The sequence below is a fragment of the Microtus pennsylvanicus genome, chromosome 6, assembly GCF_037038515.1.
Source record: "Microtus pennsylvanicus isolate mMicPen1 chromosome 6, mMicPen1.hap1, whole genome shotgun sequence".
In the NCBI taxonomy this organism is placed as follows: Eukaryota; Metazoa; Chordata; class Mammalia; order Rodentia; family Cricetidae; genus Microtus; species Microtus pennsylvanicus.
In genome coordinates, this window is record NC_134584.1 from 115,976,753 (window position 1) to 115,995,288 (window position 18,536).

General features: G+C 47.5%; 1 protein-coding gene across 1 annotated transcript in view; it reads right to left on the minus strand.

The window, feature by feature from the left end:
• Nucleotides 1-404: 404 nt before the first annotated feature.
• Cdyl2 (chromodomain Y like 2) overlaps nt 405-18,536 on the minus strand; it is a 168,014-nt gene continuing 149,882 nt past the window's right edge. The window contains exons 5-7 of the mRNA XM_075977406.1: nt 14,000-14,210; nt 10,084-10,227; nt 405-6,966 (exon numbers count right to left, since the gene is read on the minus strand). Of these exons, the coding sequence (XP_075833521.1) occupies nt 6,808-6,966; nt 10,084-10,227; nt 14,000-14,210 (514 nt within the window). The 3' untranslated portion in view covers nt 405-6,807. The remainder of the gene's footprint in view (nt 6,967-10,083; nt 10,228-13,999; nt 14,211-18,536) is intronic.

The window sequence follows — 18,536 nt, forward strand, 5'->3', positions numbered from 1 at the left end:
ATCCATAGTGATAGACATCAATTTTGACCATGAAAGCCAGCTTGAACTATACAGGACTGATCTCTGTGGAGGTTTGCCTGCTAAAGATAGGGGCCATAATATTATAGAGCATAGTGCACATGTCAAGGAAGGGATAAATGACACATCCACTCCCTGAAAATCTGTCCCCTCCATTCTAAAGTCCTCTGGCATCCAGCTGTCGCCCCTCTACCCAAGTGATGGCCTCAAAATACTAGAAACTTCAGGTCATACCTGGATGGAGATGTCAGTCTGCCAGGAACCTTGGAACAACCTCCAAAGCTCCAGAAACTTCTCAATTTTGAAAGCACATAACCAGTTTGTGACCTTTAAGATGGATCACAAAAGGGGTAGGGTGGGTGGGAGGGACACAAACAAATAGAGACGAAGTTTCAATCTTTTTATTCAAAGCAGCTTCTCACGATGTATAAATACTGCATATTAGCACACATGAAAAATACAACTTCTAAGGCACCCAGAAATATGTTCATATACGTTACAGGACCATTCACAAAGAGTGGACGATTTGCTCCAGACAGCATTTGATAAATCAGAAGATTATTACCCTCAGTACTGCACCCAGTTTGGGAAAAATATTTACAATGTGGAGAATGGGCCAGCTATACCTGCATATAACTCTATGAAGGACTCATACTTACAAGTATCCAAAACTAAGGACTCTCCAGTGAAAATCTGGCAAAAGAAAACGAGTAACCTAACCTGTAAAGGTATCCATGGATTTTGGTGTGTACGCTACATCCATGATCAAACCCAAACACTCCTAGAGTGAGCTGGACACGTTTTTGGTAGCCTGCTTCATTATCAGAAGTTTGGTAATAAGCCTTACCAATAGAATAGCACTTCTTTAACACCAGTCATCTCTGGATTAGTAAAGAAGTCGATGACATCATCATGAATGAGAATGAGAACAGGGGCATCCCCTGGTGGGGCCGCTGAGGAAAATTCCTGCACTACTAAGCAGGAAGTGGAATGGCTTGATGAGGAACTAAAGAGATGGACATCTGGCAGTCACAGGATGCATCCCTGGAGACCTAGCTGCAAAACTTCAGCCGGAGGCCCACACACAAATGGAAGAGTCTACGGTGTTCAGACAACCTGGCGGGATCCCAGAGTTCCACTTTGTAATGGGATAAATAGAAAGCTGAGACCACACAGCAGAAACACCCACCTGAGATACTAAGTTCCAATCGCAGAAACTCTCCTTCAGAGCTTTTCAACAAGATAGTCAACTTCTCTGCATGGCCAGTTAGGGGAGCATGAGTTTAGGGGAACCAAGGCTTCCTCTGTGCCATAAAGCTCACACATCTGGACCCAGATGTGCCTACAGGCTATGAAACTCATGCTTGGTTGGAATAATGAAATTCTTTGGTCCTTGGTTTTATGAAAGGCAGTTATTTTCACAGCCTTGTCAATGTAGCCATTAGAAAATAACTTCAAGCTGGAACTAATGGCATAATGGCAAATTAAATACTAGGTGGAAAACTCTACACCCTCTGAACTTCCCAGAGTCAATTAAACACGCTCCAGAGGAAGACTAGATGTTGAGACAAAGAGGTGAAGTCAACCCAGAGATGCAAGGCAGAAGCTAACCCTAGACATCAGGTCTTCTGACTGACACATGAGCACATGCCAATCTCAACCCTAATGCTGAAAAGGTGACTTTGGACATTGCCTAAAGAGGGATCCCATGCTTAACCACACAGCCCTGAACTCATGCTCCTATTCCAAAGGTTGATAAGGAGAATCAGCTGGTAATGGCCAGAGTGCCACCTACCAAAAATGGGATTTAATTTTTGAGAATTAACTCTTTAAGATTCCAAGATACACTATGCCCACTGCTGATAAAAATCTGGGATTTCTGTGCCACTGAAAAAACCCTGGCTAAACCAGCTCGCTTGCTGTGCATGCTCTGTGTCTACAGTATGCCCATCCTGCCCAGCTCCAGTCTAGCATGGCTCGACACACATTTCCTCACAGAAACACCAAGGACGCATGGCAATGCCAATGACAGAACAAAAACCGACTCCAGATTGTCTACATAGTAAGACTTTTATGTAAACTTTGTTAGCATCTCACAGAGACTGCCGACTTTAGCTACCCTGGACATTTGCAGGTCACCCACAAGGAACCTGGAGTCCCCACCGGGGTCAGGAGCAGGAACTGTCATTTGTTTAGAACAGACGATGAATCCGCAGCCCTCCCTGTTACCATCTCCAAACCATGTGACTAGAATGACAGTGGTTCAGAAAGCCTGTCCTGGGCCATACGATGGCCAAAGACATTCATCAAGAAATCCATCTGGTCCCTGCCGCCATCGACTTCGACTCCACCACTCTCTTCCGGATAGCCACGAGCTACAGACTGCATCGAGCCCACCAACATGGCTTACATGGAGGAAACAACCCGTATTATCCTTTTATTTATTTATTTATTTATTTTTTGCAACAACCTTAAGGCTCTGTTCACAGCTCCATCAACTGCCACACAGTGAGAATTTATGCGGGGCATGGGGGAGGGGGGGCTTGAACTACACACGTAGTTTTGAAGGTCAGCAGGATTATTGAACCTAATGGTAAGGCTTATTCCACAAATTCAACACGTGTTCAAATTAGATTTCAAACGCAATGACTTCTAGAAGAAAAAAGAAAATTGACTTGATTTCTTAATGTAAGACTATTTGATTAAAAAAAAATTGGCACCAAACCAGTATGCGATCTATTTTTTTTTGAAGGAAGAAGTGATATTAATGTAAAAGATTGCCTAAAACGCATGTCCTAATTTACCACAGAAATATAAAAGTTTATATTCTGAAAATATATATACTGTATTAAAGTCTATAAGCATTTCAACCAAAACCCGCAGAAAGAACTAAGTGGCACTTAGCTACAATAACAACAAAAAACACACATGCAAGACAAGCCCCCGAAGATGTATCTACAAAGGCAAAGTGGAGATTTTCGAGATTTTTACAAAACCATTTACAGAGAATAAAATAAAATACTTAAGAAATCTCATTTGGAGTCTTAAATACTGTGTCTATTAGTGAGGGCATCTTGTCTCATATATACAACAGAAACACAAGAGAAGCGGGCCTTCCTTCTAAATGTTCCCATAGGAAGATTTGGGGAATTTTATTATTATTTAAAAAAAAAACTTCTACAGAAACTAGATTGAAAAAGTGTGTAGAGTGGGACTAAATTCCAAATTTAAAAAAAAATTACAAACTTCTAAAGAGATTTTTGAAATCAGGAGTTAGGGAATGAAGGATACAATTCAGCATTTGGCGGAGGCGATTTGTAAAGGAGAGTTAGAGATAAAATTGCATTGTTCAAAGTCTGCTGTGGTTATTTTCCCGTCCTCATATTGAATTTCAGCTTTTCATGCTTCCGAGAGGACAATTCCCAGTTTGACCTATGCCAAAGAATAAGCTTTTAAGTCTTTACTTCCTTCTCAGCATAACGTGATTCCCCTCAGACTTTATTTTGAAACAGGAAAGGGTCACCTAAATAACAGAACACCCACATTACAAAGTGGCCTCCATGTGCTGAGGTGGTCTGGCCATCTTAACCATAACTCTCCAAAAGTCTCCGGGATCAAAGCATCTAACCCCAACCATGTCATACCCTCATGCTGGAAGTTGAGGTCACCAAGGTCGTGGCAGAAAGGGGGCGTCCTGAGTGGCTTGCTAGAAGGGATGTTGACTCAGAACAGGTACTCTCTACTTCTCACCCATGGCTGTCCTTCCAAACTCAAAGGAACTCTTGAGTTGGGCCTTCTAAGACCATCTACACAATTCCTCAAAGATTTACTTAGGCTCTAGGAAAGGATGACATGGGAAAGGAGCAAGAAAGGTAAAGGGACAAACAGAAGGACCTCATGGGAGCAGAGAGGACACTGGGGTACAAGATTGAAGATGGAAGCCAGCACCCCGCCTCAATAAAGCTTTTAGGGTAATCTGAATACAACCATAGGCTGGTATTTTCCATCCCTGTTCAGTATGCTGGAGGTCAGCTGCATTTCAATGGCACACTACCCCCAGCGCAACTCTGAAAACAGCCATTCCAGTGGTCTAGCCAGCCCTACGGCAGACTGACTAAAGGACTTGTGTGCATGTGGCAGAACTACCTTATTGAAAGGACTTATAAAGAGCCATATGAATTCCACCTTAGAAAGAATTCCATGTCTATCTCGGTCATCACGGACCCTTGATACTTTCAGAGGTTTGGTGCTCATCAAGGACCCAAAGTTAAAACTCTGATTGTATCAGCAGGAATCAGAGACAGACACTGATAACAGGCATTTCTAAACATCCCTTTCCATTTCCAGAAAGAATCCTGACCTCTTGCCTCCCTATGGACAAACGCGGATTAATCAGAAAGCACGAGGGTTGGGAGCCATAGAGGAAGCAGCAGTTATGAAGAGGGTTGGAGACATACACAAGAACAAGGGCCATCTTAAGGGTTTGGATGAAGCACATGGAACTCATCTAATAGAGAAGGTTCAACAACAGACACCTGGCAGAATCCAGAGCGCTCCTCTATTAATTTTCTACTCCCCAGCCTACAGCTCCTACAGTGTTCTACTGGGACACCAGGGAACTACAGGATTCGATTCTGTTTCCCTGTGACTGAACACAGCCGACATGGCTGTCCCTTCAGTCTCCGCATGGCCCAAGTGGCACAGGCTGAAAGAGAATGGAGAAGTGAAACTCCAACCCTCTTGAACCTTTCTGACTCCTAACGCTTTCCATAGAGGGAAGCAAGGTCATCCTGAGGATCACAAGGCCAGCGCACGTGGGAGCCTCCTGAGTGCTGGGATTAAAGGCTACCACAGCCTGGCTAGAGACAGAGTCTTATGTAGCCCTGGCTAGGGACCTGAAATTGCAGCAATCCTCCTGCCTCCGTCTCCCAGGTTTAGAGTCGGGCCCCTTCACTTGTTCTCATGTGAACATTCAACCACCTGTGTCATTCTTCCACCTGGGACTTGGGGTAGCTATTCCCGTTGGAGAGCAGGCAGAGAACCAACTCTCCTTCTTTGCAGCCCACCTCCCCACTCCCCTAACCCCCAACAAGCTGTGCCAACTCAGTACTGTACCCCACTGTCTCCAAGGCAGGGCTAAGAAAGACTGGAAACTCACAGGGAACGGAATAGAAAGAACAGAGGTCAAGATCTAGAACACATCTAGAACAATCCAGGCACCCTGATGGTCTAATTTTCTCTGGGCACATGATCTCAAAGAGGTTTGAGGTTCCAGGCACAATGGAGCCTCTTCCTTCTATTTCCTGTTTCTTTATCAACTCAAACTCCCCTACCATGCAGATCCAGGGACTTTAGTTGGATCACGTGAACATAGCTACTGGAGGCCTCCGGTAGCCCACAGCCATGGAGGCAAGGAGACCTGCATGCTGGATACTGCTCCCTTGTATTCTCCCAGCTAGAAAAAAAAGAAGACTCATTGTTCAGACTTCTGGAAGCAAAATGGTTTGGACCCTAGAAAAACTCCAGAGACTGGGTTTTCTTTCTCAACACTCCCAGAAGGCCAACTAAGACATTAACTTCCATATGAGAGGAAAGGTCTTGGAAATCCAAGTTCATTTATCTATCCCAGAGCAAAAGAACACCTCACCCTAGGCAATATTTCATCCTGAAACAGGACCGCACCCCCATCCTTCCTTAATGCCACTCATTTAAGGACTGGGTCCTGCTCTGAGACCATTTGGGATCACAAGAGTCCTAGATTCCTCTTAATGACAGTGAGTGACAGAAAACGCCACCGTGACTTATCCTAAAAACAAGACTAGAGAACTGGCATCATGTTATGAGAGTGACTTGGAGAGGACCCGACACAGTGTTGTTCATTTTAAATCCACAAAAAACCCTTCCATTCTCATCTCTGAACTTCCCACATGGCTCGTTGTGAGCGTGCACCAAACAGCGTGAACCTTGAATCGTATTTGGTCCAGGGTAGTATGAAAATAAGATCTGTGTGAACAATAGACTTCATAATATATAAACAAAAATAAATAAATAAAATAAATCCGAATAAAGAAAAAATTTTCCTAGTAATTCATGTTTTTTTTTGCAAAACTAGCTTTACATATAATACACATAAATTATCAGAATTTCCACTTACATTGTTTTAAAAATATATATTTAACAAAACATTTCTAAATGTACAATATCTGGGTTTGTAAATCACTCAGTTGGGTTTTGAGACCAAGCCCTAAGAATCACACGGAGCTGCATTGGAGAGGAGCCTGAAGCCAGGCCTATGGGCCAACAGAGTCACGTGCTTGTTGGTCTGCGAATTCCCTAAGATGATTGTCCCCTGGTCCCAGATCATTTCATCAGAGACCCATGATGGCCTCATCTCCAAGTTGGAGGCACTGTGTAGACACAGCCTGAGTCAGGAGGATGGGGGAGGTTGATCGTCCCCTTCTGGACCATGGTGGTGGAGCATTTCAGCTAGTGGGGAAAGGGAAGCAGTGCCTGGCAGAGCCCTGAAAACGTGTAACCCTGGAAAGCTCTATGGCCGGGCTGGGATAGGGACACGGGGAGGCCAAGGATACTGCGTTTCCCACCGTTACATCAAAATCAAACCAATGAGGAACAACCGAAGGACACGAGGAATGGACACAACCCTAGGTGTGAAGACACACCCTGACAAACTCTTGGCTAGGGGTGGACCCTGGGCTCCGATGGCAGAAACACAGGGCCCAGCTGGAAGTCAGGTACCCTTGAGCAGCGAGGCTCACAAGCTGGGGCCCTTCAGACTTCATAGATTTTGTCCTGCAGGTAGCTGAAGAGGGAGTCCAAGCCTTTGGAGGAACTCCAGAGCTGCTTCAACATGACACACTCCTTCTCATTCACGTCTTCCAACACCGACTTCAGGAAGCTCCGGACCAAGCATTTGGACTCCTCCAAAACCTGGAAGGAAACACACACATGTGGGGTCAGCCAGCCTGGGGCTGAGTTCTGTCTCTGTAGCCTTGCAGTGTCCACAGCAGCCAAGAAGGGGGTTTACCTTGAGTCTGGATCATTGGGTCTGTTATTAGCACCGTCCTGAATGACTTCCAAGTGGTCAAGGTGTTGAGCCCTCTACTCAAGGGATGACTTGGGCAGAAAGGCATGGTACTCAGGCCTTAGGAGTCTTGCCTTTTATCCAAAGGTGACATATAATCAGTGTTCTCTCTCTCTCTCTCAATCTCTCTCTCTCTCTGTCTCTCTCTGTCTGTGTGTGTGTGTGTGTGTGTGTGTGTGTGTGTGTGTGTGTGTGTGTGTGTGTGTGATATGTGCTGTGGTGTGGATATATGAGAAGGCCTTAGATAACCATCTTCCTCAACTGGTCTTCACTTATTTTATGGCAGAACCTCTCACTGGATTTAGTGTGTGCAGGCTGGGGAGACTGTCAAGATGATGAGATCAAGAATCTGCCTTTCTTTGCCTCCCCAGCACCGGTGCATCTGTATATACATACATATACATACACTACATATACACATACTACACATAGATGTACAAACACATATAGTTTCTGGAGTATCAGTCACAGGTCTCCATGCATGCACAGCAAGCACTGTACCCATGGAGCTGTGTTTTTCTATGGGTTTCTGACGAAGTTCGCAAAGCATTGTTTTGACCCCACCCCATGTCATGAATGGAGTCATTTGAACAACCTGTCAGGGAAAAGAACACCCAACCCAAGGGTCACTGTGAACAGAGAATGAGGGGATGGTTGACAAAGTATCTGTGGGATGCATTGGCCAGCCATGCCTCTGTTAGGCACAGTAGCAACAATAGTAGTATTGGGTAACATTGCAGTATTGGGTAACAAGAACTATAGCCATAATAATGGTTGCAATAGTCATGGCAGTGAATAATAATGGCATAAACTGTAGAAATAATTTTCAACAAGCGCAGTAATAGTTGTAGTAATGATCAATAATAATCATAGTAATCAACATAATATATATAGGACCAAGCAGCAATGTTACAGTAAGACAGGAATGAGGAGCAATGACAGCAATCACACTAACTCTAGAGTAATGAGCGGCAATTGCAGTACTGAGCAATAATATTAATGGTAGTATTAATAACCACACCATGATGACCAGGCTCCATGAAATATTTTTTTTCCAATCTCACGTCTCTCAATTGCAGGTAGTTCACATCTTACCCCCATTGTAGATAAAGGCCCTTGAGAAGGTAACATGGCCCAGGGTGGGATCATTCAACAGCGGTACAAGGCATCTCAATCAGGCCGATCCCCAGACCGTGATGTTGCCACCACAAGGGTCAAGGCTTAGGTTCTCACTGCTCTAAGCACTTTGAAACAGACAAAGCAAGGGGCAAACCCCCAGGTGCCAGCTGTCTGGAAGGACCTTACACTCTAGAACGGCGGAAGGAACCCTGAGCGCCTCTCATCCTGGAATTTTTTTCTCCTGATAACACCACCTTCTAGAGGCTGCCGGCTTCACTTTGCCACACAGTCTTTTCTCAGGAAGTCACATAAAGTTCCTGGGTCCTCTGCAGTGCTGCTGTAGAGGTTTCTTCTGTGTGGGTGTCTCCTAATGTCCCCTCAGGTATCCTTTCAACAGATACTTCATCTGGGGGCCTCCCCTTGCCCAGTGTGTGGCCCACACCCCACTGCAGCTCATGCCTGCCCCCTGCATCCTCTGGGCAAACTGGCCACAGTCAACACTGAGATGCATACGACCTTCCTGCTTTCCTGCTTTCCTGCCTCCCGCCTCCCAAACCCTTGTTTGAGTTCTCCCCTGGCCTCTCTGGGAAGCTGGCCCTCAGGTGATTAAGCATGCCCCGTTTACTTGGGAGTGTAAGGTTTCTTGACGAGATTTTTTCAGAGCTGAAAGGGGGAGAATCTCAGGAAAAGGGGTAAAAAATAATCCCAGTCACCAGTTCAAAGAGAATTCCTCTCGGGAACCGGCCTTGAGGCTTGAGTTCCCTCCTATGCTCAGAGTCTCCATCACGAAGTCAAAAGAGAATTCACATAAAACCAATAAGGCACGTGATCCAGGAGATCACCACAACCGTCGTGAGCGGCACTAGGTGTGAGAGTGAGCAGACGCAGCAGGGTGTCCAATAAATAAACAGCTAACAAGGAGAGGCTGAGTAGATGACCATGTCAGCTGGATATGTGGGTGGGGTGCTTGTGGGAGCAGAAGGCATGGGATGCAGGGATGTGGCTCACAGACCCAGCCCAGCACTCCGTTTCTTAAGGACAAGAGTATAGACCTTACCCCTCTCGGGAACCGGCCTTGAGGCTTGAGTTCCCTCCTATGCTCAGAGTCTCCATCACGAAGTCAAAACCAACGTTTAACTAAAACCTTGCACCTCCGTGGAGGTGTGGTTCACCCCTTCTTTAGTGCATCCCTGGAGTTGAAGAACGACCAGATGTGTCAGACACTAGGCTGGACCAAAGAAATAAAACAGCGGCAGCACGCACTGGTCTCTGTCCCTTGACCTGTAGTGCCCTGGGCCTTCCCTTTCTGAGACTTTAGCTTGGTGCTTTTGGGGGTGTTCAGGGCTTTCTCTTAATAATACAATGCTTGCTTATCAACTATAAATCTCTCCCGTGAGCCTCTTTCAATGGGGCGTGAATAAGAATATGCAATATCCTGGGCATCTTCCTCTAATAATTTTGACATTCTGTACCAAGAGGCAGTATATCCGACACTGCAGAAAACCTCTCACCGATTCTGCATGTTCTCTGGGGAACTATGGGAAGGGCTCAGTTGTCACATGAGGACCTGAGACTGACTCCCCCAGAACCCATGTAAAATGCTGGGTATAGTAATGCACACTTAACAATCCTAGAAGTGGGGATGTGCAGACAGGAGGTGCTTACTGGTCACTGTCTAGCCAAATTGGCAAGCTTTGGGTTTGGTGAGAGAGCTTGTCTCAAAAAAAATTAAGGGAGAGATGACATGGGAAGAGACTCTGCATGGGTCTTAGGACTCCACCTGCACGCACGTACACACAATGGTCCACTCACAAGGTGGGTACATGAGCGACATGGGGACTCACCACCGCACTGCAGGATGCCATCTCCTTCACCCGCAGCATGACCTCCTGGCTGAAGGTCGTGGGCCAGAAGACCTGTGAGACAAGGCCCCGGCTGCATGCCTCCTGGGCAGTGAGTTTTCGCCCGCAGAACAGCATTTCATTGGCCTGGAAGAAGAAAGGCAGGAGAAAGCTGAGGGCACAGAGCTCTGCCCGTGTCCCTTAGGGAAGCCTGGAACAGCTGGGGCATGAGCGCCTCTCTGCTCCCTGAGGCAGGAGTCACAACCTAGGGTCGGATACACAGTGTAGAATGTTTATAAACATCTGCCATTGCTCTCATTAAAGTGTCAAGAGAAGCCAACGGATCTAGCGAAGCTCTGTGAACCCAAAAGTACTCCCCTCCAGTCATCGACCCCGGGTGGGTTTGCACAGCCTTTGAGGTTCCTTTCAGTGCTGACAGCCTGGCCCTAGTCTAGGAAGGAGGGGGCGATCTACCTACAGGCTAACACTTTCTAACTAGAACAGTGAGTCAAGTTCATCCTCTCAAAAAAGATTGATTAATTCTGAAGGGAGAAGGAAGGGATGAAGACAGAGGGGAATGAGAAGAAGATGGGGTGAGAGAGAGTAAAAATCTCAGAAAAATCACTAAGCTTTAAAAAATTAAGTCAATCAAAACTCTCTACAGCATTAGGGACGCAAAGATGAGACCACCAAGGTAGAGCAAGAGCATCCAGTGGCTTGGGGCACAGACACTATGCAGTTGTGAGTGATGGAACACTCCCATCTTGGCTGGGCTGCCTCTGCATCCCACGCCTCCAAGTGACATGGTTTTCTCTGCTTTGACATGCGTGGCTGTCATACATGGTGCTATAGGGGCGTAAGTGTTCCCCAAAGCTCTGAATGTTTAAGGATTGGTCCTTGGCTTGACTCTTTGAGGAAAGTGGTGAACCTTTATGAAATGGGACACTTGGCAGATCGTTTAGGTCACTGGAAGCAAAATGTACACTTGAAAGGACCCTGGTGTGTTTCCCTCACTCTCCGTCACTGAGACAAGAACAAAAGGAACCACAAAGAACTCGGGTGAGAACACACAGCCTTCAGTTTAGAGGTATAAAAAAAGACTGAGGTTGGGAAGGCAGAGAGGCGACCAGACAGTTTAACCACGGCCTCTTGTTCATAGCTGTAACAACGAGGGCCTGCCTGGGGAGAAACTTACATGAGTGGGAGCCTGTGGCTGATGTCAATGACAAAGTGTTCACCTCCCAGCTCTGTGTCACAACCAGTGAGGCTGAGAGCCACCTGAGACGTGGGACAGTGCCTAAATCCAAATGACTTCTACGTCCCACCCGTTGGCCTACCCCATACAAGAAGTGATACCTACATCAGGTCGGGCTTAGAAACATGAGCTCACTGGGAACAGAATGGGCATCTTCCATGTCCTCAAAAGAGGCTAGTTAAAAAATAATAGTGTCTGGCTATGAACAAAGATGCACCTTGCCTGTACCCACACTGTGGTAGACATGGGGCGCATAGGCCTCTGAATATATGGGGCCTCCCACGCACCTCCAATAGTTTTCTTCCGGTGTTCTTTGAAAAGGAACATGAGTGTTAGCCAGGAGCCCAAGACAGCAGCTGAGGCCAGGGAGCCATGGATAAAGACCAGTAAGAACAAAGGACACACGCTAGAGCTATGAAAATAGCAACATAATGTCTGGTCCCTATTCAGACTCTGGGCAAGTCACTTAACCTCACGGGCTCTCCTCCATCCCAGAGGCATTTGACAGTCATTCTGGGCTTCTGGCTACGGCTGGACTAATAGAGATGGGACTGTACCAGCACCTGGTCTGTGGTGTGGAGGTGATGAAGGGACACTATTTTTATTACTGCTGGTGTGATCAATTTTGAAAGGAGCAAGGAATAACACGGATGTCACAGAAGGGGTAGTGTTAGACAGGCTTTCACTGTGGTGACCAAGGCAGGTTTTCAAGGAGACGAAGGCAGGCCAGGACCCCTGCACACTATAGAATTGACAGGAGATGGAACACAAAAAGAGAAACAGAGAAGAAATTCAGAAATTGCAAATCTCTTTGCCCTGCCTCTGCCCAGGGACTCCACAGAGCACCTAGATGGTGGGGAGCCATCAGAATTCTCTAGTGTGCAGACTACCTTGGGGCAACCAGGGTTTGCTTAAAGGCAGCTGCCTAATACATGTATTCAAGAAGTACCCCTGAGTCTGTTTCCAAACCAAAACAGTTAGCAAGAGCCCCAAGTGGGATGGAGCACTGGATAGTGTACTCTCAGCTCTAGAGCTATAGGACTGTCCTTGTCACTCAGGTCATGTTGCCCCAGCAGTGTGGGCTCTCCCATGGCCTACAGCACCTGCTAGTAGGGTGCCCCCTGTAGTCACTAAGTAGGACTCACTGAAACCTGCATGACAGCTGAAGTCCCAGCATCCTCCCTGATGGATGCAGTGCATGGTCCTAGTCAGCTTGCCCACCTGTGCCACCTTCTTCCTACCACCTTGCATGGGAAGGTCACCTCTAACACCTGTCTGGGCTGGCTGCCCTTTCGGAACCCCCAGCTCTGGTCCTGATTGTACTCACCTAAGACTCACTCATTTGTAGTTTTGCTTTATGACATGCTGGGCTGAGAGCTCAAACTGTGCAGTGAACCATGGGGATCCAAACCCTAGGGCCACCATTGTACCACATGACTCTGTGTGTGTGTGTGTGTGTGTGTGTGTGTGTGTGTGTGTGTGTGCGCGCGCGTGTAGGTCTAGAGGTCAGAGGTTTTTAAGATGGGTGTCTCACACTGGTGTCTCCCACCAGGTAGTCTAGGCTAGCTTGACCAGCAAGCCACAGGAATCTACCTATGCCTTTCTTCCTTGTGCTGAGATGACAAGCATCTACTACCATGCCCAGATTTTCTTATGCAAGCTCTTGGAATTGTACTCATGTCCTCATGTTCGTGTGGCAAGCCCTGGACGAACAGAGCAAACCCCATAGCCCAATGCACAGCTTCAGGTCCTCCCAGACCCATCAGAGCCTTGGTCTTTCACACGGGTTCACTGGTAAAGCAACTGTCCTCCTAACAGGGCTGTGTATAGCCCCAACAGTGAATGCTTTCTATGTCTTGTCCTGCCTAGACTTGTCCTGCTATCACCTCGGGTAAAGTCCATGGTTTCCCAACCTAGTCATGTGACAATTCTTTCGTGTCTCTGATCTCACAATTCCATCTGCATTATGGAAATCTCCCCATTTTCACAGGGGTGGAGGCAGCTTTGCCATCAAAGTCTTTCGTTCTTTCATAGATACATGGTTGAACTGCACTTCCTCCACCCTTAGGAGGGGTGTGGCCACGTGATGGAGTCCTGGCCGGTGATATGTAAATGAACAGGGGATACTGTCAATGAGCCTGGTCTAGAAGACCCTCTGGGGTGATTATCTCTACATCATTGGGAAGGGAAAGATCTGCTGGACAGAAGCTATCTGACTAATGTGGACTGTATTTGCACATTTGCCAGACTGTTCTAGAGAGAGAGGGGGCAGCTGTTGCTCAGACTCTGAGAATTGTGACTGTTTGCTACAGCACTCAGCTCCCCCAAAGACACAGCTTCGCCAGAGTCTAGTAGGAAGAAAGGGGACGCTGTGCATGGTGCTGGGCACACAGTAGATGACATCATCATCGTCATCTCGGCTCGGCTATCCATCAGACTCCAATAGCTTGAAGACCTGTTGGTCTGGCATGAGATCAGCCTGGCTTCAGTCACAGCAGTTCCGGGACAGCAAAGGGTGCCAGAGCAGGTTCCTCAGGCCTATCGGATACCAGACTTTCACCCCTAGGACACTGCCATATTCCTAACCCCAGTAAAAGGGTCCTGCTAGGACCCAGGCCCATGCATCCCAGATTTGAGGGTTTACGTAGGAAACAGGAGGCTTACCAGTGCCACACCCAGGATCTGGGGGAAGGTGTAGGAGGAACAGCCAGCAGGTGTGAGGCGGATAGTAGCATATGGTGTCTGAAACCAGGCCTTCTCACTGGCCCATACGATGTCACAGAGGGGTAGAATGGATGCTCCCAGGCCCAATGCTGGCCCATTGATGGCTACCACGATGGGCTTCTTAAACTGGATAAAGGCTTTCACGAAGTCTCTGGAGAAAGAAGAGCCTCTGTAACTCATGGCTTGCATTTGCTGGCTCAGGGATACCTCTGACTCTCTCAGGTGCTGTGACACAATTCCTGGTCCTAAGAAGCAAGCGAAGGCCAGCCAGAGGCCACACAGCCTACATGCAGACCCATGGGACTGTCAGATTCTCAGGAGGGAGGAATGGTGTGGCTAAGCACCCTGGTGGCCTAGCTGTGCCTGATAAGCTCTCAGTTCTCTTCACCTCCCGTCTACTCTCAAAAACCACGGCCTGGGCAGTAAATTCTAAAGGCATCCTAAATATTGACAAGGCTGTATACTTAAAGATAAGCTAAACTGCAGTTCTAAACAAGAGCCAAAGGGGAGGTGTCCTTCAGAAGTACCCCTCAAGGGCAAGTCCATCTCCAGGGAGAGCAAATGTTCTAACATCACTGACCAAGACGTGATGACTGGTGGGGAATTCCTTCACTAGAGGAATTCTGGCTTTAGTTGGATGATCACTTTGAGTGATGCTGAAGATGGGATTCAAGCTTCAGAGCGTGGACGTGGGTGGGGCCTAGGGACACCTATGATTTTTTTCAATCCTGGGATGGTCTAGCTCTGAATTACCTGCAGGGATACCAGAGTCATCAAGGTTGGCTCTATGGTGCTTATCTGAAGATACTGAGGACATCAGCACAGCCCTCCTGATACAAAGCCATACATCTGTTAGATGCTCTCAGCTACACAGAGTCTGTGACTATTAAGTGAGCCTCCATGTTGTGGGCCTTGGGTAGGCATTGCTGATGCTGTCATATCTCACATGATGACAATTCGGGAAGCTACTGAAACTTTCACCCCTTCCAGGTTCCATATCAGCACCCAGAGACTTCTGCTCTGTGCAAGGCTAGGAGGAACCCTGGAGAAAGTGATGGGTTTGAAGCACACACATCACCAGCTGCTCCAGTTTCTTTCCCCTTATATAAATGCACCATGTGGGACCCTCCCATCCTTTTCCTCTCACCTCAGGTATAAGATCTCTACTTCAGGGGCCCCACGGATGCAGACGCCGAACAGCAAACAGGATATTGCATTACAGACCTGCCGATCAGATATCTGATCGCCCTTCAGTGGCAGGGCTGGGCTCAGAGGGCAGCTCTCTATTTTCTTCAGTGCCCAATACCCTGAGACTGACTCTGGCCCTTTGCACATCCCTGTGCTCAGCCAAAGCCCTGTGCCTAGAGCCTGACCAGGCAAATGTTGCCCAGTGTGGCATAGAGGATCAAAGGAGACCATTTTGAGGTCAAATCTCAACTCTGTTTGTCACTAACAGACTTTCTGCTCTATAAAATGGGAAGGCCAATGCTAGGTAACCATGGAGTTAAATGAGAATTATAGCACATGCCCAGCACATGAGGAATAATGGATCAGACTGCTACGATCAGGCCTGTGTTTCTGCATATAGCTCTCATCGGATTCATGGTGGTCTGTGGTCCATTCTACTCGCCCAGAGGAGACTCAAGCAAAATGCTACCACCGGGGATGTCTTTGTTTCACCTGGAGCAACTGCCATTTCCCTTGAGACCCAGCTTCCCCTTCCCTTTAACCAGAGTCAGGACAGCCAGAGCCATGTCAGGCATTCCAGGGTCTGTGAGCACCAGAGACACACATGGCAACTGTCCTAAGGTCACAGAGGGATCTCTAGTAGTATACTCTAAGGTCATACTGGCCCGGAATTCATCAAGTAGGCTAGGCTAGCTGGCCAGCAAGCTCTAGGGATCTACCAGTCTCTGCCCCACCCCGACCCAAGTACACACACATCATCACACCATGCTTTTTTTTAAATATGGGTTCTGAGTGTATGGCAAACACTTTACCGACTGAGCTATCTCTCTATCCCACGAAGGTAGCAACTGTTAACAGCTATTCTAAGCACTTGATGTGTCCCGTGAGTACCCCACGTGGGTTGTATATGAGCATCTTCCACTCTAACAACCCATGAGAGAGGCTAGAACTGGAATGCAGATGACTCCCATTTTCTAGATAAATCTATAGGCTTAGTGAGAGGAGCCGTGTCTCTGAGGCTGCACTAGTAGCCAATGCAAAGGGAGGTGTGACCCTTCCCAGACACTATGGTGCATGTGTCATTGTGTCTCCTGCATACAGCACAGGTGAGGCTGCCTGACCCTCAGGGTGGTCCTGATGCAGGCTGATGAACACTCTGAGCTCTTGCCACATCTGCTAGCCCCCTCATCTGACATCTGCATGAAGGAAATGGATCACCATCCCTACATGCGTGTGTCTTCTTTACAAAAGTAGAGGAGGGTGTGGGAGTATTGCTTAGACCAGGTGGTCCCCTAGGAAACCATGGCCAGGGATGCCTGGAGGAAACATGGAGATCAGGGATGGCTCTAGGTCCAAAGGCTAGCTCATCCCTGGTGGATTATGAAAAGGGTACTTTCACAAGAGATGGGTGTGCTCATGGATTTATTCATGCACCTGGGGAATCCACAGGAGTAGAGATGGGGCTCCTGCATGAAGCAAACACCTAACAGTGCAGTTTGCTCAGGTACCCTCTCTGGAAGGCCACAAAAGACTCTATGAACAGTGCATTGCTGCCTGGTCATGCATGTGAAACATGGGTTGCAAGGGAACAATCCAAAGTTGAGGAAACGGGAGTGTCCTCCAGGTGTGATGATTGGCCCTGGTCTCCCTTTGCCCCAAGGACACACATGTCTGTGTAGCATGTCGTCTGTGCCACGACCTACCCTCCTTTGAGCTCCAGCCTTCTGACATCTTGATCCTTGCCCCACTCCTTTCCAACCACCTCGTCTCTTGTGAATAATAATAAAGTTTTCTCTGGGTTTATCAGTCCACACCAGGGAGAAACTTCCTGGTTGACCCAAGTTAGGTGTTCTCTGCCCTGGCCATGTGAAGAAACCATGAGTGACCTTGGAGATGCAACCCTACTACAGAAGAGTTCTCAGGCCTTCTTGAGGGGCATCTGAGTTTTGGAAATGCTCCCTCCCTCCTTTCTCTCCACGCTGAGAATCATGGTCTGAGAATCAGGGATGCAAAGGATACCTCCTTTCTCTCTCCTAGGTCTGCCTCTTCCAGACCATAAATTAGCAAATTCTGCTCCCTCCATGGCCTCTTAAAGAAGTCCCTCTGTTCTGTTTGTGCGCACCATCCCCCTGACAAGGTACACATCTGAACTCCACAGTCTGCATGTCTCCAGAGGTGGTTCTGACACTTTCATCACTGGGGTTCTTTAGCTTGCTCAGCCAGGAAAGTGAGTGAAAGGCCCAGATTCTGGCCACATTTCTGCTCCAGCTTCGTTACGGCCAATGTTTACATCTCAATCCGACCCTAAAATCTCTCTCTTGACTTGGTCTTCAAGACTCTAGAGAGAATGGACTGTCGTTCTTATGACCCCAGCTGGTCAGGGGGATAGGCAGATGATGAGCAGAAATGTTCTTGACCCTCAGCTTTAAAGGATCTAAACCATAAAGACAGGGCCAGACCAGAGAAATGCTACTCTCATCAAGAGGTGAGTCCTGAAAACCTGTAAGAATATACCATGACATAGGGATCCCTGTTCAGGTCCCCTCCCACGGTGACTCAGATACAAGTCCTTTAGTCTAGTGACCTGGCCGGACTTCATTCCACTAAGCCTAATACTGAGCAATACCTTACTAGAAGCTGTCAGAGGCAACGGTTCACAGTCCTCACCGAGCAGACATTGCTAATCACCTGTCCAGAGAGATGGCTCTAAGGATGCTATGATGAGGGATGGGATGGACCGAGCCTGAGAAGAGAATCCAGGAAGATGGGGAATTCTGAGTACCGCTAGGACAGTGACCACAAACCATGGCTCAAGACAACAGAAATGTATTCTGTAGTATCCTGGAGACAAGAAATCCAAAGTCCACGTGTTGGTCCCCTCTGGAGCCCTGAGGCAGGAGCCAGACCTCGTCCACCTGTTGATTCTGTCAGCTTTCTTGGGTGCTCTGCCTCACTCCGGTTTCTTGTCTTGACGTCACATCTCTTTTCTCTATTTTCATGCCTAAGCTGCACACCATCGCCTTTCTCAATCTCAAGGGCAGCGCTCAAGATATTTAGAGCCCATTCGAATGTAGGATCTCAGGACTCTGAACTCCATTACATTAAGACTCTGTTTCCAAATTAATTTACCTTCAGAGGCTGAATAGATTAGGAAGTTCCTGTATTTGTTTGGGGGGGGCGGGGGACAAGAGGGTTAAGTGCTAATTAGCTTTGCCTGCATGAATGCCATATCTTAAAGATTTCCCTGGGCTGGAAATCCCACAAGCACCTCCACCGAGATTAATAAACC